Here is a 24,396-nt window from a genome sequence, read left to right on the forward strand (position 1 = left end):
CTAAACAAGTTGTCTAAACCACTGTTTCCCAAACACTGGGTCGGGACCCATTGGGTCTCGGACACTTTTTTATGGGTCCCTTAAAGGAGTAGTTCACCCCCAAAATGATTTTTTTTTAAAATATTGATTAGTCACACCATGGAGACTTGAGTTCAATAATATGTTTTTGTATTTGTCGCATTCCTAAGACAAAAAACTTGTTAAAGTAAATTTACCCCCATTGATTCTGGATGGGGACCCAAATGCATGGGCCTGGATGGGTACCCAAATAAGGGGGACGAATACAAAAAAATATTATTGAACTCAACCTCAACAGTAGGCTACATGAATTGTCCATTTCATAATCATAATAATTTGTAAATTGCAAGGTAGGCCTATATTGTAAATTAAAACACAGTAAAGTGGGAAATACAGGACACAAAGTGAAAGCTATTGCAGAGTGACTTTTACAGTTTAACATCTTACTGTAGTATTATTAATAGAACTGGTATAGTAGAGGGAACAGCAAGCAGGTTGTGGTCAGTCAGTCAGTCATGACATGCTTGTCCCATTGTTATAACTCCATCCCCATTTCCTATGTCATTCCTCCAACTAGTTAAATATAGTTTGTTCCCTGCTCCACACTGAGTGTTTTCTTTCTTTCTCTTAATGTCAAGTCCATTCAATTCAGTGGGGCTTTATTGGCATGGAAAACACATTATATATGTTTAATAGAGTGTATATACTTCTATACCATACCATACCATACCATACCATACTATACTATACTGTTATTACTAAATAAATATGCAAATATAGTGGGTAACTTATCTTAAAAATAACAACAGTGCTTTTGCTGTAAACAAATTAATAGCCTACATGTATATCTTTCTAGATAAGTAAGGATAACTTAAAGGGATAGTTCACCCCAATGCATTCCTAAGCCAATAATTTGATGACCAGCGGTGGTTCCCTATGGAGACACAAAGAGGCTGTTTTGTTCCCAATGGAGACACAAAGAGTCTCCTCAAATTAGTGCCTTAGGTTTAGCAATGCGACAAAAACAAAAATATCCATGAATATTGGGATGAGTAATCAGTAGGAAAAAAAATCTGTCATTTTGGGGCTGAACCATCCCTTTAAAATGCCCTGAAAAATTAGCAGCAAACGTTTCAGAATGTATTTGAAGTTAGGCTGTGTGTATTTGCTCCTTTTCTTTTAGATGATGGAGGGAGAAATCCCAGAAGGAAATCCCACAGCTACCTCGTCTCGCTCACTTCCTCCCCAGGCAGAGGCCGTTAGTCCAGCGGATGATTGTATCACAACAACACCGGCAGCCTCTAAGGAGGTCGTTCCGCACACAAACGGCATGGGTCAGCCCACCCAGGACCTCCACCCCTGCCGAGGGGACTCCAGGACTCACACTACAGATTACCCCCAAAGCCAGGAGGACACAACGGCGTGCTCTTCCAGTTCCACAGACTCCCTGGCGGAGGAGACTTCCAGTGAATCTATGACTAAAGACACAGATGCCACGGAGGATCTAAGCCTGGCCCCTCCTAGTGACCAACGAACCCAGGAGGAGGGTCTAGCGGCGCCCACTTCCCCAACAAAGCACCTGCTGAGGCAACCTCCCCTGCCTGCTCCCGTTACTATCGAGGCGTATTGCAGGCAAACGCAGCCTCAGCCCCCGTCTTCCCCCGTGCCCAAGCTCTGTGGCTACCTTCACAAGCGGGGCGGTCCTCTCAAGGCCTGGAAGGAGCGTTGGTTCACCTACGAGGAGAAGAAGAGTCAGGTGTTCTATTATCGCACGCCACAGGACGTGACCCCACTGGGCAAGATCCAGCTGAGCAGCGCCACCTTCACCTACCCTCTGAAGGGCGAGGATGGAACGTTCCACATACAAACCCCTGAACGCATCTTCATCCTCAAGGTAAGGTGCCTGTGTGTGTGTGTGTGTGTGTGTGTGTGTGTGTGTGTGTGTGTGTGTGTGTGTGTGTGTGTGTGTGTGTGTGCATGTGCGTGCGTGCATGCATACGTGTGTGTCAGTGGGTGTGTGCATGCCAACCACACAGACACGTGCATGTGTTGTTAGTAGTTAATTACAGGGTCCCAAGTTAACTTGCCAGCTCGTCAGTCAATACTACAGTCGAAATAAAAGTACTATATGCAGCCTGTTTGTGTCATGTATCATACATATCTACGCATAATAACTTGTTGTGGAGGGGGAAAAAAACAATATTGGTGAGGACAAACAGTAAGATCTAAATTGTGTGCACCGTATGAGCCACCAAGGCTGATATTTTGTTACACATTTCACTCATGCTGAGCAATCAAAGTGGATATTTTATTGCAAACAAGTCACGTTTTGTTAAGTGCTTGCTTAACCATGAATGCTGATATTGTGTTGCAAAACAAGTCCAGCAACAAAGTTTCAGTTGGCTTCCGAAACGTACATGATGCCAAATGAAGATCTAATTTTGGAAACTGGCTATAGGGAAGATCCCCATTCTGCACTGTAGCAGCTCTTTTGTAATTTCACACAATTCCATTGTGTGAAATAGCTTTTTATTTTTTTGTTCTACTCAGACTGCACAGTCCTTCATCTGAGTAGCCATGGGGCCTTGTGAACAGTTGAACATATTATCTATGCATGTTAACTGAGAAACAGAAGTATTCTAGTGTCTGTATAAGGCCTGTTGTACAGTACATTGACCTGCATAAGTGCAGAAAAGAGCTCAATTGTCCAGGCCATATTTGTGGCATACATCACATCCTGTTAGGGATCAGATGAGTTGAATGACCAGTGATTAGAAATAGATTGGAAGCTCATTGTTTCATGTTTCCACAAGCTTCCATCAAATCCTATGAGCGTAGGATGTGTCGTTAAAGCTGCACTCTGTAACTTTCATGTTCTACCCTGGATTCGAAAATTTCAAACCCAGGTCTCCTGATTTTTACCACTGGGCTAATAGAGCAAGCAGAGCCTGCTTGCTGGCTCTGGGGAGAAATTAAATTGTGTCAGAATGTCTCTGCCCTTCTGGGCAGGGAGACCAAAAACAACCTCTATTTACATATGCTAACATACAGATTGTACAAAATAACATTTTCTTCACTAAAGAAAGTTACATTATACCGTTTTAATGCATTACTGTCCTTCTGATATACTTACTACTCTTTATCTCCCTTTGTCTACCATCCAATACATGGGAACTCTGAATACCATGCACTCCCAGCGCTTGTTGATGTGGACTGCAGTCTGCAAAAAGAAATGGTTTCTCAATACATTAAATATCCGTTATTGTACTGTATCGAACCATGTTATACATCACCACTTCCAGGTATACAGTAGCACTCCTCTCCTCTCCTCTCCTCTCCTCCAGGCAGCAAACCAGGAGGCAATGATGTACTGGTTGCAGCAGCTGCAGCTGAAGAGATGGCAGCACAGAGACCAGCTGTCTGGTGGCTCTTCCTCCTGCCCTGACAGAGCAAGCAACATCAGCTGGCCTGGTGAGAGCTCTGTCCTTCTCTAGTTTCAAGTCTTTCTTTCAAATGTTCGCTTTAGAAAATAGCAGATCTACAAGCTCATATACTGTATGGCACCGTGCTATGAGCTTGTATATCTGCTATTTTTGAATAGCCAAAGTATAAAGAATAATACGTGACAGATGAAATCTCGGTCTTAATGGGTCTTAATTTCACTTTAAAACACTGCTGGGGTCATTTTAACATCTGCTCTGGCTTTTGTGCGCACCCCAGACGATTTCTAAATGTATTGATTCAATATTATATTTGATATTCATTATTCATTATTCATATTCATTCATGACCAGATGCAAACTGTTCATTAGTAGGACAGCAGGACCGCTTGTGTGGGAGAAGGAGGAGGGGGAGAGGGGGCGTTGGACAGACGATAATGATTTAATTTAATTTCTTATTAAATGCCTTAATGTCATATTCAACGCATAGGCATGCTACTGTATCTCTTTATTTCAAGCATAGCAACTGTATGTTTGATCCATCCTAAACATTACGTAACTACAGCCCAAAGTTAGAAATTATAGCAGTGCTTCACTTTGAAGGGACACTAATCACACGGAAATTATGATAAATCAGAAGGTTACACCCATGTTTACACCCCTCTCCAGTTTGTTTGTGTGTGTAATTTCTTCCTGTCTGCTTCCACCCCATGCCCATAGCAGAGTCACTCAGCCACATACAGGAAGTGGGCAGCCAAGCAGAGTGAAAGGCCTCTAGAAAAGCTTGGGAAATACCTAAAGTGTTTTGTTAGTAGTCAGGGAGCGGCTAGGGATGACAAACCAGATTTTCTGACTCACTGTTTAACTCTTTTAGGGTCTGGGTCAAGTCTAGTAAATATTGATTGCACAGTAGTTATGACTGCTGTACCTAGATGGGGGGTGAACGGGTGTGTAGCGGTGTTTCAACACACATTACTCCGACGTTGCGTTCGTCCAACTCTCCCCATTACTAACCCTATCTCTAACCCTAACCCCCACTCCTTTTTTGTCCCCTTCTTCTGCTTTTGTAAATGATGTTATCCTATATAAAGTACTATGTTCTATCTGTCTGTCTTTCAATGTTATATGAGATACATAAAGTGGTTCCTGTGCAAATAAGCCGTAAAGCTTTCTAGGATCTCCTTTTAGTTGACCTTGTACCAGTGATTTGTGTTGTCATGAAACTGTGCTTTTTTCTATTGCAAACTGCTAATAAACTCTTCAATCAATCAATCAAACCGCACACGTAGCCACATAGTGGAAGTAATGAGATGTCGGACTATCATAATCGTCCTGGTGAATATGCACATACAGTATGACCAGATGATTTTAGCAAGTGGTTACACATTACTTTCAGCTGTATGACTAAGTGAGCTGACATGCTATTTGTATCTGTCTGGTCTTGTCCAGTATGCTTGGCTGGAGATGACAAGTGCATGCCTAAATAATACTGCAGACATGATTGGAAACATGTTTTTAACTGTAGCATTTACCAGGCTCGGTCAGCAAGCCCAATTAGTTTTTGTCAATTTTGTATTTGGCTTAGAATAAATATGATATCTGAGGAACAACTATTTTAAATCCAACTGTTTCAATTAAATATTTCAGATAATCAGTGTTAGGTGAGTTCTTGGTGGAGCTCAGTATACCCAAACTGGAAATCAGTACAATTCTCATAGAAAGCAGTGTTAAGCCCTTTGCACACAGGCACGCTTAACCGCACGGATAAAACGGACAATATAATTTTTTGAAAAGAAAACAATGATTCTCTATGACCTCATGCACACCGGCTCCGAATTAGCCGTGCGACGAGTGGCTGCCGCCGTGCGTTTTTTTCTCGATCGAACCCAGTTCGATTTGTGCGTCTTGTCGCATGAGGTAAAAAACTCATCACTCCTTTTATGACTCCTTTTTGGATCCGCAGCGCCGATTCCGCACAGCCTTGCACACCAAATCCAATGCGTTTTATTCATGCCGCAAACGAAAAAAACGCAACTGTCCTGTGTGCAAAGGGCTTTAGGAATTGACTCCAGGCTGAACTTCTACTTAAGTTGGATGCAGGTCCAGGGGAGGCTGAGCAGGTTTGGAGCACCGGAGGCGAAACAGACCGGTTCCAGTGCTCCTCTGGCATTTTAAATCCAAGTCAGCTGACATCTGGATGATCAGCTGGCAGGCGTTTTCCGTTATAACAATGAAGCTCTTCATAAGGTTGTTTCTGGACACTATTATTGGCAGTTCTGTTACAGTAGCTCATTGTTATCCTGGTAACTACATTGTGGTAGGGTTTGTTTGGATAAGACACAATGGCGAGGTTTTGGTTTTACTGGATAGTGGATACTAACTATGCTGTAGTTGACAGGTGCATGACACTAGAAATTGCATGCTTGCTTACAAACGATCACAATAATGACAATAATTCATTTACATATATATTTTTTTAATGTTGCTCTTCTCTCAGAAAAATGTCCAAACTTCAACTTATGTCCATTTAGAGATAACTCATACAGGATACAGGATGTTTCTCTTTGCTGCCCGGATAAAAATGTTATCCGACCCCTGTTAGTGAACAAATACTCCATGGAAACTATTACTATCAGTGTTGATAGCTCTTCAACTTAAAAAACTAAACTAAACAAAATGTATCCCTTCTACCCCCTTAATGTTAGTGTCATGTCATGTCATGTGATATGATAACACATCCTATGAGCACTCTGAGCTCTGAAAATCACAATAGTTTATGGTAAGTAGTAATATGTGGTAATTGCAACAATTACTGAGCTTGGAATAGGATGTGATATGAATAGATACTCTTTGATCGTTTTCTGCTCCACTTAGGACCACGGTAATTTCCCAGAAATGCTGGGCTTGGTGGCCTGATGGCATCTCAGGAAGAAAAGAAATCTCCTCAGTGGCAGTAATCATTCATCTCCCGAAAGTTATTGAGGGAGTACAGAGTACAATCTAAAATTACATATCCATTTATAATTCTTTATTTTTTTAAATTAAAATCTTTCTGTACTTCTGTACTTTTTCTTAGTACAAGATGTGGTTATGAATGATACAGTGCAGCACAACAAAAAATACAGATACATACAGTCAGTCCAAGATATTACAAAATCTTCATATAAGATTCATACCGTATGCATTAGAAAACTATCCCGTATCTCTTTCATTTTCCCCATACCATTCTCTTCCCAGCATGTATTCATATCATGTAATTTTGATCATTTCCTCATTCCACTCTTTGAACTCAGGCGTTCTTGGAACTTTCCAGTTCCGCAGCAAAATTCTTTTGATTCAAAGAAATAATGCAAAGCTCCCCATTTGCCGTGCTTATGTTGTCCTGGTAATAAATCACTAACTGTACCAGCTGAGAAAGTTAATTAGAACCTCGATCTCTTATTTTTTTACAGTGAAAGTTTAAGCTCCACCTCCCCATCTGAAGTGGATTTACTGTAACTGATTAAAATCAATAAAGGGTCAAGATTTCACTATAGAAGAGATTGATAGTAATGTGTTAAATTCGTTATTTGTCCATGATAGAGAAGAATAAAGGACTCCTGCAAACTTCTTCACTTAAATACAAATATTTATTTGGGACACATACTATCTTTCTTAAGTTTTGTGTAAGGAAGGAAATGTTCGGTTTTAGAAGATACCTGTCGTGTGTGGGAGTCTGCATAGTTGGCCCTGTGGTCTTCTCCGGCACACCTGTTGTGTGCAAAGGCTCTGCTCTTTGATTATCGAGAACAAATTGCACCCCCTCCGCACACGGCCCACAGACTCCTCCACATTATAGTTTATTTAAACAGTCAGTGTTTAGGCTTCAATGACACCTGCAGGAAGTGGCCTAAACGGACAGGAAGTTTTGTACAGCCTGACACCAGGGTGGGGACTAAATATAGCTACTGCTACTTCATAGTGTGGACAGACACTCATTAAGACTTTTTGCTGATTTGATACATAGAGTTTTTTATCCTTTATTTAACCAGGGTCAATCATCTCGAGATTTCCATCTTTGTGGCATTTTCCAGCAGTCCCCTGCTTACACTCACACAATAATTAACATTTTCTAAGATATACATAAAGTGTCAAAAATCTGTCACAATAAAATATGAAAATATACATAAAACATTCAACGCTCATAAGTGTCACGTCACACACAAATAGCAATACTAAAAGCACAACTTAACAATGCAGAGCAAATTATCTATATAATATATAATTATTATGTTATGTGTAGACATTTAGAGATTTTTAATTTTTTTCAAGGAATGTGTTGTATTGTTATTAGCCTACTTCAGAATGGTAAATGGTGCATTTATATAGTGCCTTTTTCAAAGCACTTTACAATGTGCATTACATTTACACATCACACACCGACAGTTTATGAAACAATGCAAGACACCAACCTTCTCGGGTGCAGTTAGGGGTTGTGTCTTGCTCTAGGACACTTCGACACTAACCTAAGGGGAGCCGGGGATCTACCGGTAACTGTCTAACTGGGAACCTTCCTAGCTACTGCTGCCCCAATTTTAAAGAGTTAAAAATCTTAAATGATGGAACCTGTCCTTCCCTCTCTGACTCAGACTGGTTCAGTAGGTATAGTATTCTGTTCTTGTTCTGACTTGCCCCACACTGCGCCAGCATTGGAAGAACAGTTCATCTGCATAGTTAGTCTAGCACTGGGTAGGTTCATCTGGTGTTCTTACGAAAGTCTTTTTTCATTATAGTGCATATCGTCGTTGTCGGCCGGGTGGAAACCTTGTATGTCCAAACCTTCCTTTTTTTGTTATTATTTTAAAAACTATTTAAAACAGTGAAAATAACCGATCTACAGGGATTGTGTGCTTGTAGATTGGTTATTTTCACTGCTTTTGTGCAACAATCTTGTATGCTGAAGTAGGGCTTTAATTTATGAAAAAACATACACATTTTAAACTTGGAGATATGTATGACTATACTGTACGTATCTCATATAGTCACTGCCCGACAGTGACTATATGAGCTCTCCATCTTACTGTCTAACCTACTTACGTGAACAAGTTGGAAAGCTTCTTTGTGTATCGTAAGCTTGTATTGCTACACATATATTGTTGGTTGCATAGCTGTACAAGGATAAACATGTAAATAAATATCATTGCATAATAATCCCCTTTGAAGTCTGTATTTCAAGTCTGTTAGGTATGGCCTCCCATCCTCTTAACATTCAAGGCATTTGTTCTATCCCATCTTTTAACATTTGTACTTGTAGGTTTTAAAGGTCAATGGTTAGTTATGGCCTTTCATTTGACCAAATTGCTGCACATTAACCGTTTCTTAAAGGAATTATTATTATTTATTTCTAGATCTATTTCTTTAGGTTCTTGTTCAGATATGACTTAATGTCCAACTAGTAACTAGATAATGAAAGAAAGGTCTATGCCATTTATTCTCTGTATGTTTTATTATTGATATCACTTTGATACATGGCTACGTAGGTTTTCATCATACAGCTGTTATCGGATTGGTATTGACTGATACATAATGGAATCGGAAGAAAGTGTTACTGCTGCCATGCGCTGAACTGTCATGAGTGTCAAGATTGCCAAAGCATGATTACTGCGGATGCTTTGGTAAAATTCACAGATGAGGATACACTGGAGTTCATCCAGGCGCAAAGGAAGCAAAACACAGAGCGGAAAACAGCTACCTTTAATGTCTAATGGAATACCATCAAAACTTCACTGTCGGCAGAAACCTTGTATCTCCAAGTTTCAAATGTGCAAGTTTTTTCATAAAGTAAAGCCCCACTTCATCATACAAGACTGTCGCACAAAACTAGTGAAAATAGCAGATCTAAAAGCACACAACGCCTCGAGATGCGAGGCGCTGTGTGCTTATAGATCGTATATTTTCACTATTTTACATAATTTCTAAAATGATAAATACAAAACAAACGGTTTTGGACATACAAGGTTTCCACCCGACGACGATGAAAGGCGAGGCACACAGCAACACCTTCCATGTTCTGAGCCAACTCTCCCCACTCTGATGGAAAGTTCCCGCACACTCAATTTTCATATTTTACTCATATACGCAGTAGGACTCAGCATGATGTCAGCCTCATTGTGTTTCAGAGGAAGCTCTGAGCTCATGCGCCACCCCTTCACTAGCCTTTGTGCAACCTCGACCCAGTGGTGTAAAAAGTACTCAAATGTTTTACTTAAGTAATAGTATCAATACTGCAATATAGAAATACTCAAAATGTACTTACAGTACCAAAAGTAAAAGTACTTATAATACAGAATGTCCCATTTCAAGTTTTCAAATGTATACAAATCTTTTGAAAATAGCAGATCTACAAGCTCACAATGCATTGCGATGCTATTTTCAAATGGCCGAAATGTACATAGGGCTGAAGTGGTTAATGTATGTTTTGTAATAATAATCAAAATCTACAAAGTAACTACGGTAGTAACTAAAGTTTTCAAATAATTGTAGTGGAGTGAAAGTACAATATTTGACTCTGAGATGAAGTGGAGTGGAAGTAAAATTATTGGAAATTGGAAATACTGAAGTAAAGCACAAATACCTCAAGATTGTACTTAAGTACAGTACTTGAGTATTATGACACTTAGTTACTTTACACCACTGCCTGTACCCATCAGAGCACGGCTCACTTACAGCTCTACTTCCCGTTCTGCAGATAACTTCCTGCCCACGGTGAAGACCCCCTTGGGCCTGGTGGGAGAGGAGGCGGCCAGCCGGCCAGCTCCGCCACAGCGCACCCCGCTGTCCAACATGTCCATTAAACACCCACTCATCGAGATCCAGTGAGTCCACTGTCCCATTTTACCTATCAGACCTGGCTGCTTATCACAGTTAAAAGTGTTAAAGAGAGATTCTACCTACATGGTGCCTGTGACTGTCTGATTGCTTTGAAATGGTTCTACATTTTGTTAGTGTAATGTAATATTTATTTGGATGGTGTTGGCACACAAGCGCAATAATAAGAGAAAATAGAGAAAATAATAAAGGTATTGGCCACATTCATAATCTACTTCTGTGATCTGTTTATTTTTATTTATTTTTTACTTCATATCAGGTGTTCCAAAAACATTTGCCAGATTTCTGCTGCCAGGAATTGATAACGCAACATCTTTTACTTTCAGTTTTATTACTGGCAAGTTCAGGCTGGCACATACTGTGTTATTTTTATAAGGGTTTGTATGCTCATTGTACTGTACGTTAGTGTTTATTATTATGTGTGTGCGTGTGCGTGTGCGTGTGCGTGTGCGTGTGCGTGCGTGCGTGCGTCTGCGTGCGTCTGTGTGCGTCTGCGTGCGTCTGCCTGTGGTCTTGTGTATGTTGTTACCTGTACAGGAACTCGGTCCACAGTCTGCGTTCCAAGAGAAACTCTCAGGAGGTGAGCCAGAGTGTGTTCCATGTAGAAGCTCCACCCTGGACCCCAACCAGCCCTGCACCAAGCATCACCCTCACCAGTATGTCTCCTACCACTAACCACACACATACCGGTATATTGTATCACTATACTTGTGAGGACATCATCGTTTTAGGATGGCATTGAAAATAGTTGAAAATAGACAAGAAATAGCCATTAAATAGCAGATCCATAAGCTAACCTGTACTTCAGATAGGCCCTGTACAAGGGTCTAAGGCTCAGGGAACAAAAGATTGACTTGGTTGGTTAATTCTAACGGCTTAAACCCGATATATGCCGTTTTACACCAAGATGTCCTTCCTTATCGCTAAATCTCTTCGCCAAAAAGAGCGGATCGACAAGCTCACAATGCATCACAGTGTGACACTTATGTTTGTAGATCTGCACTTGTTCAAATGTTCACAAATGCCCAGAATAGGGATGCTATGGTTCATATGGTACAACATCCATTTAACATAATACATTGCCATGCATGTGAGAATTCAAGTGAAATACAAAAACAAAAATCACATACACACACTAATGAACTCCTCCCTGTTGCCAGCCCCCACGACTCCCGTTGAAACTCCGAACCCCACCATTCCTGTCCTTTTGACTGACCCAGCAAGCCAACACCCAGCAATGGATGGCAGTCAGTCTCCGTCACTGTTCAGGTCCCAGCGGAGCAGGAGAAAGAAGAGTTGTGGTTCTTCCACCATGCCCATCGTCCGCAGGGACACTTCCGGGGCAACGGACAGGATGTCTCGCCTCCAACAAGAAAAACACATGCTGACAGAAGAGGTTAAAGCTCAGAAGGTACAAAAGGATTGTCAATTAATGGGTTTATTAATTGAAGGATTAAATTGTTTGTGGTCTGGTGTAAAGCATTTCTTAATCAGATTCTCACAATACCCATCTTTGTCACAATAGAAAAACACAGTGAGTAATCATCCCTGCCTTCATCTTCTCTGTCTCTTTCAGGAGCTTGTTTGGCTCCTACACAAGGCCCTGGAGGCGGCCCAGCTAGAGAAGCGAACGTGTGCAGACTTTGTGGCGGCCAAGGGCGAACAGGAGCGCCTGGAACTGCTACGGCATCGGGAGCGCCAGGCTACCGACTTGCGCAGCAAACTGGAGGAGCTGAAGCTGGAGGGTGAAGGGCTGAGGCAGAGCCTGGCCCAGAGAGACATACATGTGGCCGAACTGCAGGAGAACATCAGACTGACCATGGAGAAGAACCACGCAAAGCAAGAGGTGAGGAGGGACTAACATCAAGGGTCATCAATATGTCCATACACAGACAAATGTGTCCGTGGCAGACATTTTTAGATTTTCTGTTTTACACATTATAATGTTCTTATTTTCATCATAATACCCAATTACTGAATGTCAATTCTACATGTATGACACTGATTTACTATGACACTATGGCACTATTACTAGTGGTTCTCAAACGTTTATGTGCAAGGACCCCCATAACTCTTAGAGTTATAGACATGTTATGGTCATTAAGGGTTGTCCGTGGTAACAATGGATTTTGACGAGAATGTCTGTCACAAGCCAACATGGCGATGACCCCTGACTAAGATGGAATATCTGTACAGCTTAAGATCTTGGTGTGCGGTTGCTCAAGCTAGATTGCCCTTTGTAAGTTGTTGTTAGTCTGTAAAACTGTGCCTTGAATTCTTTCAATGTTCACTTCATTGTGTTTCAAATTCTGCGTATTGAGGTAACGGTTCTCGTTTTTAAGGAAATTGCCTTCCTATAGCGGTGTATGGAAGTACAACTGTATGGCTGCTTACATTGGTGAATGCTGTATTGCAAAAAAAATTGTCCTGCACTTTCCCAGGTGATAGTGAAGCTGTCGGAGCAGGTGGCTGCCTGTATGGCCGAACCCAGACAGACCATCACGTCCTCCAATGGCCTGGGGAGGCAGACCTTCAGACAGCTCCAAGAGGAAATCGAGAACCTGAAGGTAAGCTGTCCTGTCTAAAAGTATCATCTGTTTTGAAAACTAGGTCCAGATGCTAGTTTCTCAGGCGTAGATTCAGTCAGTCCGGCAGAGTGTCTTGATTGGGACAAAGATATCGTCACTGTCGGGCAGAAACCTTGTTTCAAAATGTTATTCTCTTTTGTAAATTATAGCCCTACTTCATCATACAAAATAAAGTGTCACACCTTTTACATACAAGGTACAAGACATACAAGGTTTCCACCAGAGAACGGTGATATACTGAACTCATCCTGGACTTTGTAAACCAGAATAGATACTGCAGAAGCTGGATGGAAGATCATTACATGTTATGTATCATCACAATTAGACGCTGCTCCTGATGATGATGATGACGACCAATTGTCAGTGGGAGTCAGTCAAAAGCGTTCCTGTAGCAATAAGACAATCACTAATAATAAGACATCAGTGTCAAGAATAAACCTTATTCCACCAACACAATTATGTTTTATAAGAATGGTACAGTCAGTGTTCTTTCATTTTTCTCCCACTTCCATAGGACGACATCGAGGCCTATAAGATTCAAAACAAATTCCTAAACTCTGAGATCTTTCAGTTGACCAAACTGTGGAGGAACAGCTCAGAACAAGAGAAAAGCCTCATGGTGAAGGTGGGTCTCCCTTGGATAAGTCAGAGTTCCAGAGGCTTAGTGGGTGGCAGAAGCCTTGAGTTAAATGAGTTGTTTTTAAATGCAGATCAACAACTACTGTACATTCTTAACTTTTACTTTAAATAGGAGCAGCTTTATTGATGCTAATGTACTGTATTTTTACAATTTATTACATCAATGGCCAGCCCAACAGAACGGTAGCGTTCTTATCGTCAGTCTGTCGCTCTCTCTGAATACATTTCTAGTCTTTGTATTTGGATAATTAAGATGGTAGCAAATATTTACAGGAGATCAGGTTTTCCTCCTTTCCTTCTTGCTGACTGTGTAGTCTACAACCCTGGACAACAGTGCAGTTTTGCCCATGCAGGTTTCTTACTTGTTTGAAGTCTTTACCTCATTGTACCAACATGATGTATGTGTGAATTGTTAGTTATAATCTTTGCACCATATGTAATGTTGTGTACATTTTGCTGTTTCATTGCATCAAGTGTCCTCTTCTGCTGCTTCCCTCTCATGTTCCATTACAATATTGATGATCCATTTGATTGTTGTTGTTGCGACCGAAGGTCGCATATACTCTGAAAGACCGTGTCGCTTGAGTGACCTTCCTTCCTTCCTTCCTTCCTTCCTTCCTTCCGTAACCTTCCTTCCGTAACCTTCCTTCTGTACGGGAGTGATGTCAGTGTGATGTCAGCGAGTTGTGACATCACTTCCTGTACGTGGCGGCTACACAAAATGTGGATAACACTATATATGGAGATAGTCCAGTCCATCATGTCATATGGGACTACCGTCATAGACAGTAGCCAAAAGAGAAGGATACACAAGACTAAGAAAGACAAAAAAAGAGAAGAATAAAAAAGAAAAAAAGGAGGAGGAGGATAAAGATACCAAAAGAAGAGAGAAGAAAGGGTGGATGAGGTACAATGTGTCTCAGAAAAGAAAATGTAACAAGGAGGTGGCAACGGGGCGGCTAGATAAAGTTATTAGGCCTGGATCCGACTTTAAGTCGACGCACAGGATTCCAGAAGTGTAGCGCTTATTCGCTCTTGTATCAAACTGGTACTCGAAACGTTCTTAGAATTTAATATATATTTTCTAAAGTAAATATGGGGGCGGCTGTGAAAAAAAGAGAGAGAGAAAGGGTGGATGAGGTACAATGTGCGGTATCCTCCTTGTCAAGCTCGACGTTGGGCATTTGGACCTATACATGGAGAAATGGAGCGAACCTGTTTGGCCTAAACATGGAGATGTGGTACAGAATGACTCATATATGGGCATAAAAAGTATGTCATGTGACATCACTTCCTGTACAGACAGTCAGACAGACAGCCATTGACTCCGGCCTAACAATGGCTACTGTCTATGACGGTAGTCCCATATGACATGATGGACTGGACTATCTCCATACTGTATATAGTGTTCTCCACATCTCCATGTTTAGGCCCTATCGCTCACACCCTAGGTGGGGTTGGCGATAGGGCGTGGAGTTTGCATGTTCTCCCCGTGTCTCCTAGGGTTGATACCCTCACAAAAACATGAACAAACTCCCCCCAGAATGACAACAACTAGAATCGTCAGAGAAACGCTGTGGTTGGCCAAGATGGTCAAGAATTGGCACGACCTGCGAGGTCGCATGTCACCCTGAGGTCGCATTCCACCCTCAGGTGTCTTACTACGTACTACTCTAGGATAGACCGAAGCTGTAAAAGGCCGAATATCCAGGGAGCTGGCCTGCATGCCTAAAATCTGGTCTCACCTGTTTGTCTCCTATACCTTGCATCCCTATTTAAACCCTATGCAAGGAAGTGCATAGGGTGGTTAAACACTCAGAATGGTGGTGTTCTCTAGCAAAAGTAGGGAGCAGAGCATAATATACGAACATAGGACCAAGCTGTACCCAAAACAATAAATACCAGGCCTCACCTGTGCCATGGTGTCATTGTGTGATATTCAGAAGGACAAAACATATAATAAGGCAAAAGGTAAACTACATACTAACAATAAAAGTAATAGTTCTACTTTGCTCCTGCAACTACTTTTTCTCCCATTGACGTTGATGTGTATATTCCTCTATTGGCTACAGTGTGCATTCCTGGAAGCCAGTAATTGTCAGATCGAGAGTCGTTATCTGGGTGTTCTACGGAAGCTACAGGAGAATAAAGCTCTGGATCCGGGGCAGCAGGAGGCTGTCAAGAAGTTAATTGAGGATGCACTGCAAGGAGATCTGAAAGGTGTCGTCAAACTCAACCCAGTCAGGTAATACCAAATAATACCAAATACCAAAGTGTGTATTTTAGGATGGTGTACTGATTTTACTTTGTTTTGTGTCTGGTTGCAATTATCCAAAGAATATGTTGCAAAGAATAATGGTGGCTTTGGCCCACACTATTTTGTGCATCTGTCTTACCCCTCCCGCTCACCACTCCCTGCTGACAGGAGTACTTGGATTGACAAATATCACCCTCCCCACCCCTGGCTTCCCTCCCCCACCCCCAAACACAGGCCAATTGTATTCATATAGACAATTGACAAAGACGGAGGCACCACAGCGGTGGATTCGAACCGCCAGCCTCCACAGCCTCTCCCGAGCACCCGAATTTTGACTATTTCTGAATGACAGTGTTGTTAGAGACTCGAGTTGGGCTGGTAATTACTAGAACAGAGTACAGACAACCAGTTCTGCTGACGTTTGCCCTCATGAGCACCCTTATAATTATGTACTGCCACTTACTGGTGAATCTAGCTACGTGTGTAGGGAAGCATGTGATTCCGCAGGGCTTTCAATCCTACCTGCAGCCACCTTGACTGCACTCAAACTGTCACCTGAGTTTAAACACAGTGATTAGCCGCTGCATATGAGCCCAGTAGTGTTGGTACTGCATACATAGGGAAAGTAGAGTTGGTAATGCATACATAAGGACATAGGGACATACACATAAGTCAAATGTAGGAGCGGTTAGCTAAAAAATCACTCCAAGTCTGAAGTGAGTGGTGCCTTATAAGTTCATTTCATGAATCGTCCTGCGAAGCTTGGCCAATGAGTGTGTGTGTGTGTGTGTGTGTGTGTGTGTGTGTGTGTGTGTGTGTGTGTGTGTGTGTTGCTATAGGCAACCAGACTATTGTTCTAGTTCTAAAGTTTTCTGTAAACCGATTTATTAAACCTGTTTTCAGTAAAATTTTCTGTAACCCCAAAAGTCCTTTGAGTTCAATGGTACTGTAGGAAGGAAGGGTAAGACAAAGATTTTAAACTATTGCTAAACCACTATGGCTGGAAATGTGAACCATACTGTAACAGCAATCCAAGGGAAGGAAAGAAGCAAGAAAGTCAGTCATCCAGTCAATCAACTGAAGCTACCAATCAATAAATCTATCACCTTATCAGTCGTTCTCAAAGTGGGGTCTGGGGACCCCCAAGGGTTCAAACGCCTTGAAACATTTGAGCAACATTTTTCAGATGGGGGTCCGCGGACAGATATTTTATTCTTTTGGAATTAGAAAAAGAAATAACTAACCACTGACCTTTTAACTTGTACTGTTCTGTGCTCAGGGACCATGATGAGTATGGCTTCAAGATTATTCCAGACTATGAGGTAGAGGACATGAAGCTGCTGGCTAAGATCCAGGCTCTGGAGATCCGCTCCCACAACCTGCTGCATCAGGTCTTTACTCTTAATCCACAGAATATGTTATATCCATGGATTCAAGTTGTCATGACTGATTAATGTTCTACTCTTATACTTTGTTGTACAAGACAAGAGTTTTGCACAAAAGTAGCTAAAATAGATGAATTCGAGTTTAGACAGTCTTTCAACTGACTGTTGTCAATTTGGTATTGCTGGTGTGTTTTTAAGTTGTATTTTAATGGTCATGTTTTCATATAGTCAACTAGTTTCAACTACTGTTTTTAATGTTTCGTCTCTGTGTCTTTTCTGTAAAGCTAGCAGAGTTAACCTTATTTCCTTGTGACTCCAGGAGGCTGGAGACAGGCCACTGGTGGGTCGCTGGGCACAGTACCTTGCTGGCCGCTCTGAAGAAGACCTCTGTCCCTCGCCAGAACTCAAGAATCTGCTCCGATGTGGAGTTCCACGAGAGTACCGGCAGCAGGTTTGGCGCTGGATGGTACGAACACGGACAAGAGATATAAGGGAACACCACCCTCATCGCTATGAACAGGTAACAAGTTGCTAGGGAAGTAGACTGGTAATACATGTTCCCTCTGCCTTTCAACTACCCTCCCTGGCACCCCCTGGTGGCCACCTAGACAACAGCATTAGCCAGAGAGATACCTAGCCTAGTAAACAACCAACTTCCGTTATCCAGGAGGATTCCAGAAGAAACAAATGAAATGGTTTCTGGAAGAGGGGCGGGTACGAGGCTAAGAGATACCCTCATGCTGTGGTTAAATCAGTTGATTGTTTTAATTGTTTAATTACATTTTAGCCCCTTTTTTTTGTCATCTCAGTGGATATAGCTTACATGCAATTATAACTAATGCCATCCAAGCTCTTTGGAAAGAGGCATATCACTACTACAGCCAGTGTAGTTGTTTCAGTATTTAGGAAGAGAACGTGACATTACACACCATTGAAAGTAATAGCTGAAAATCTCTCAAGATGGCACCACCTGGCCATTAAACTCAATAGACGGGGGTGGGGTGGTCGCTCTTTCTGAATTTGCTTAGAGAATTATTACTATAGGTAACACACTATTTTTCACGGTCAGAGAATCTTTGGCCAGCGAAGTAATAATAATAATAATAATAGTTACCTACTCCTCCCGCGAGGGAAATTCAGTATTTGCAGCCCAACCAAGCTGCTTCGCAGCCCACAAGGAGCGCGTGAGCAATTAGGGGTTAAGAGTCTTGCTCAGGGACACACATCGACATTGCTATCCTGGCCGGGAATCAAACCAGGGACAACCAGGGGAACTGGTTCCCCAGGCAGGCTGCCCCCAAAGTGAACCTGCTTTTTGTAAACTCTTGCACAAACGTAAAAGTGAAGCTTTTGGTCATTCCCAGTGGATTCCTCGCGACTTGCACCTTTCTAGTTGTAAATAGTTTATGGAGTGAAATAGAAATGCTGTATTTAATTTAAATAATAAACAGTAATCTATCTACTGTCATTCTAGCTTTGTGAGAAGAGTCGCACCGCTACCCACCCAGCATCAAGACAGATCCAGTTGGACCTTCACCGCACCCTCACAACCAATCAGCACTTCTCCTCCCCTTCTAGCCCTGTCCTGGAGCAACTCCAGCGTGTCCTATTGGCCTTCTCCTGGCAGAACCCTACCATTGGATACTGCCAGGGACTAAACAGGTACCACAATAAAACACAGATACATTACACACCCTAGTTACAGGTACATAAAGTCATCCATACAGAACGCACCTTAATACAGTGGTTCCCAAACGTTTTAGCTCGAGACCCAAAATGCAAATTATACGCTTGCCCGGCCAGGACCTAAACTAGAGAAAATAGCAGATCTACAAGCTCGCAACACTTCGTGCCGCGTTGCGAGCTTCTAGATCGGCTAGTATTTTCACTACTTCTTCATTATTTTATTTATGGAATTGCTTAGATTGGTTCGTTTTTTTTTTTAAATGTATACATTAATGATATACATATACATATTTACAGTACATATATACGTATACATACACATACATACAGACAGACGACAGATACAATGGATCTACCGGTCGATGGTTTCTGAAAGCCTCATTAAAGGACTTTTCACATGGGAAGCGACTGATGCGCCTAGTATTCATTTTCAATGAGAGTTGGGTGTTCAGGTAGGGAGGTGGGGGTAATCTGATAAGCCGGAGCGCATGATCGCCTGCTGTTTACTCTGAGAAATTTGAGAAATGGTCTGTGTGTTCAAATGAGAAGCGCAGTGCAACCGTGTTGATCCGAGTGAGAATACAGCCATCGTGTCGCTCCCCGTCTGAAAAGCCCTTATCACATTCATAGACTTCATGGCTTGTTTGAAGGTTTTCAAATTGTCAGAGGTTAATGTGTTTAAACACTATGGTCACGCTTGAACATTCTGACGAGCTAACTGGTGCAATTGCACCATCTAATGGTCAAAGGCACTGCTCATCATCAAAATCTGTCAAATGTATGTATTGGACGCTCACATGCACATTGCACAATTCACTAGTTTGCAAATCCCGCCCCATTCTGCCCTGTTACTAGGCTGGGACATTAACCCTGGGCAGATTGTTTTTATAGTGGCAGTGAATGGGATTTTTTATTTTTTCATAGCCTCATTACAGCTATATAAAGTACCAAAGGAAAAACATCTAGGTGATATTAATAAAAAGGGAAGACAAAGGTACAGTAGTTACATTGCAAAACAGGGGGTTTCCCCGAAAATATATTTTTTAATTTGTTTAATCCCAGTGGGACAGAATCACTATTGCAGATTCTTTTATAGTGGAAGTGGATGGGATTTGTTTTTCCTTCATAGCCTCATTACAGCTATATAAAGTACCAAAAAAAACACATCTACGTGATATTAATAAAAAGGGAAGAAAAAGGTACAGTAATTACATAGCAAAACAGTAATTTCCTCCCGAAAATATATGTTTTAATTAGTTTAATCCTCTGGATCAGAGAGAGAATAGAAATCGCGCATTGCATCTTGGGTAGGAAGAGGAGAACTATAATCTGTTCTCCTCCAACATCTCCTCACATAATAGGCTGGCTTTTCGTAATTCTGCCCATTTAAAATATATGTACCCAAACGTAACAAGTTAGACCATTGATAAGGTCCATGTGAACTAGTCTGTTGTAGCTTATTCATTACAATGATCGCAAACGCTATGGTCGCGAGCGGCCTGGCCGTGCTCCGCAGTGCGGACAGCCGGTGAAAGACGGCTCCCACTTTCTCCGACTGCAGAACTCCACCCCCGCTTGCAAAAAGTGAATGTATTTTTCTGGTTGGCCAGTCAGGGAGTCTCATGGACCAATCAGAAGGCTGACAAACGGTGAATTACCTTGACTTAGTGTTTTGCTACACAGTAGTCTAACACACAGACATCAAATAACAAAGACAGACAAAAATGGCAACAATATATCACCTACGGCTATGCAATACATGCTACAGTATACAAATGGTGATGAGGATTGAGGAGTTTTGTGTCAGTAAAAGATGACATTCTGCAATCTGAAATCCATTCCCCACCCTCTCCATCAGACTTGCTGCTATCGCACTCCTGGTTCTAGAGAGAGAAGAGGATGCCTTCTGGTGCCTGGTAGCCGTGGTGGAATACATCATGCCACAGGACTACTACACCAAAAACCTCATCGCATCCCAGGTCAGCCAGCTCCATGCTGATTGGATGAACAGTGTCCCAAATGAATTATTCAGCTTCATTATATTAGTAACAGTTGTGCCATATCTCACCACGGAGCACTATTAAAGGACAACTTTGTTTTTTATAACAAGGGTTCATATTTTAGATTGTAATTATAGAAAAGATAAAACATTTTAATTTACTTCTTTCTGTTATTTTGATGACTTTCAGTGCACGGAGGCATGCATGCAAGTGCCTAAATGTGCTTTTTAGACATAATAAGCCATAAATGTCTTTATTACTAACACTAATAGCATCTTGGGAATTGGCTTATTGTGTCTAAAAAGACACTTGCACGCATGCCCCAACCACTGAAATCAATGTCAATAAAATCGATAAATAAAACGTTTTAACACTCATCTTTTCTTTTCTCTAATTAAAATCTAAAATATGAACCCTTGTAAAAAAAAAAAAAAAAAAGTTGTCCTTTAAGCCAGGGGTCTTCAACGTTTTCAGGCCGGGGACCCCCAAACTGATGGGGAGATGGAGCAGGGACCCCCTACCACCTCGTAGGGTGGGGGGGTCGGGGCTACGACGTATTTTTTATTTTAAACATGTACAAGTTACAGCGAGCAGGGTGGGCCGTACCACTACCATTTCTAAACATACTACTTATTAACTGAGAACCAATGTCAATAATATCAACAATCTGTCAATTGCATAGTAATCATGTATTCAAGCTATTCAAAATGGATAGAATCGTGATTTATTTTTAACATAAATGTGAAAAATGGCAAAAAATAAAAATAAATTAAAAAAAAACATTTTTTGAAATCTTTTTTTTTCTTCTTTTTTTTAAGCAATAATTTCGCGGACCCCCTGCAGTACCTCCGCGGACCCCCTAGGGGTCGCGGACCCCCTGTTGAAGACCCCTGCTTTAAGCCATAATTATTTAACCTAGGCAGTATCTGGCTTTTAGATTTAGTGTTTCTTTACTAAAATAATTTGAACTGATGCAGGCAGACCAGCGAGTGCTGAAAGACTTCATGACAGACAAGCTGCCCAGGCTCATGGCCCACTTTGAGGAGCATAATATTGATGTTTCCCTCATCACCTTCAACTGGTTCTTGGTCATGTTTGTGGAAAGCCTCCCCAGTGACATCCTGCTCCCTGTGTGGGATGCCTTCCTATTCGAAGGCACTAAGGTAGGTTACTACACAGCCAATCATGAATACACAATATATACAAGTAAATCCTCTATTGATTCTTGAAAGGCTCTGTTTCATTGGCCACCTTCCTAGTAGCGGTTTGAATGCTGGGTCAGCAACAGAATAGCACTACTTTGGAGAACCAGGGCCGTACAGACATACTGATGCGAAGTGCAATGCACCGGTGCACCGGTGCTTCCTCAAAACAGGCCCTCAGTGTTTGCTCAAAGTTTCTTCAGCAGAGCAGACATATCTAGTAAATTGAATTTAATATTTTTGAACATGCCTGAATTTCTTTTACATTTTTGGGGGAAATGTTGTAAAATTCAATTCAGCAATGCATTGATATAAAACAAAATGTATTTTTGAATACTTGAGTATTTAATTATACTAGTCCTTATCTGTTCGGACACCTGTATGGTTTCCTATTTATAGTCTGGATAGCCTAAATGTCATGTGAGGCTTGACCATTCCTCAAGCTTGCATATAGGCACTCACGTCACACTGGGCAGACAGACAGACATTTGGTGGATTAATATATACTGTATATACTATGTCTACCACTGCCTACTGCCCATGACTGACACAATATCCTCTGTCTTTCTTCAGGTGATCTTCCGCTATGCTCTTGCCCTCTTCAAGTACAAAGAGGAAGCTATTTTGAAGATCCATGACAGTGTTGAGATCTACCAGTACCTTCGCTTTTTCACCAAGACCATCACCGATGGAAGGTAAGGGCCTTACCTGAGCTCAACTCAGTCCAGTGTTTTCAAATCCTAAACAATAAGAAGTGGAGGGAGTTCCATAAACCCCCTTGACTTTTTAGAATTGTCCCGATATCCTGACATCTCACAAAATTGCATTCCGACCAGTTGGGATTGCCTTGACAATTTGCTGCCCTGTACTTATTCCCTTGCTTCAAGCAACTTAGATGCTATAATGCTATCTGCACTAAAAAATCCACCAGACTACTTTCTGTCAATAAATTATTTGCAGCGATTATTTTAAGTGTTTGAGTGTGGAAGCACTCCAATCCAATCCAACCCAATTTTATTTGCATGTTTACTCAACATGCAAATAGAACCACTTGTGTTCATGTCTGAAAGCTGTCTATTTTTGCCTTTTGCTACTGAAGAAATGGCCTGATTGGTATGGGTGGTTTCAATCACCACTCATTGTTACAGCCAATCATTGTGGAAGCTAGTCTTTATAAGGACACACACCCATTTCCCTGTATTATTCCTGAAGAAGATCCAAACGGATCGAAACGTTGAAGCAATAAAGCAGAGCTGAGTATTACCAGTGTTGCGGACTCTATCTTTTTCATGTCTGAAAGCTGCCACATTCTTCGGTTCAGATCTGGACATGTAGGTGAAAGATAAACACGCATAGGTCAGAGTTACCGTAGGCGTAGGTCATTGGTCCTGGTTGACATTGAACAATGCTGAAATAAGAAATAAACCTAAATAACGACTGTTTACGCATACATTAATTTGAATACTTTCTATAGGACTTCTGCAGATTTAATTTGTTATCCTTTTGGACATCAAATACCTCAGTTCCTCATTCTTTTTTTGTGTGTTTTTTTTTCCACAGGAAGCTGACAAACATCGCCTTCAATGATGTGAACCCATTCCGTGGCAGGCTGCTGAGGAACAGGCGTGCTGCACACCTGGAGCGCCTTCAGCTAGAGCTCCAAGCCCTGGAGGAGCAGCAGAAGGAGTTTGTGACAGAGAGTGCTGAGCGCAAAGACAAAGACTTGGACACGATGGTCAGTGAGGATGATGACGAGATGTAATGTTAATGCATGGCCACCCTGGAGAGGGATTGGAGAAGATCTCATTTACATCAACTGAACACGGTTAACATTACATAAAACCACAATTTACACAGCAGAAGGAACACTTTTTTACGGTTGTTACACAATCCATGCAGTGTTTGCACTTCAGTGCCCCTCCGTTAACACTTCCGGTGCCTAACACGTCCAGGAACGTGGTGAGGATGAGCCTCGTTGCGGCGCCAAGACCCCGTTATCACATCCAGAGATGTGTTACTTGGTTACCATGGTTACCAGGTAAACAGGCGCTGCTGCGGCCACTGGTGAGCGAAAACACTACATATCCCATGATGCAACTCGGCCGCCAGCATCAGGAAGCGCCAAAATCCCTTAGGCTCCTTTTCATTGCTGATGCAAAGAAACGGCTTTATCTCGGAATCAACTTCCAAAAATGCAGAGAACCCCTTTTTTCACAGCGACACTGGGCCGCGAGTCACGGCCCGTGACGATCGACTGCGGTTAGAATGTTTCATTTCTGTGTGAAAATAAACATACTCGGCCGCCAATACAAGA

At 41.8% G+C, this 24,396-nt stretch overlaps 1 protein-coding gene across 1 annotated transcript; it reads left to right on the plus strand.

The window, feature by feature from the left end:
* Positions 1-1,204: 1,204 nt before the first annotated feature.
* tbc1d2 (TBC1 domain family, member 2) lies at positions 1,205-23,844 on the plus strand (the record flags this gene model as incomplete). Its single annotated transcript, XM_080746658.1, has 16 exons — positions 1,205-1,912; positions 3,363-3,489; positions 10,186-10,312; positions 10,863-10,981; positions 11,546-11,736; positions 11,902-12,171; positions 12,767-12,892; positions 13,428-13,538; positions 15,625-15,797; positions 17,089-17,200; positions 17,514-17,714; positions 18,669-18,856; positions 20,739-20,859; positions 21,858-22,043; positions 22,656-22,777; positions 23,643-23,844. The coding sequence occupies 16 exons, from the start codon at positions 1,205-1,207 to the stop codon at positions 23,842-23,844; spliced, it is 3,084 nt and encodes a 1,027-aa protein (XP_080602784.1).
* Positions 23,845-24,396: the final 552 nt, after the last annotated feature.

This window comes from Nannobrachium achirus, assembly GCF_963921795.1.
Source record: "Nannobrachium achirus genome assembly, chromosome: 17".
Lineage (NCBI taxonomy): Eukaryota > Metazoa > Chordata > Actinopteri > Myctophiformes > Myctophidae > Nannobrachium > Nannobrachium achirus.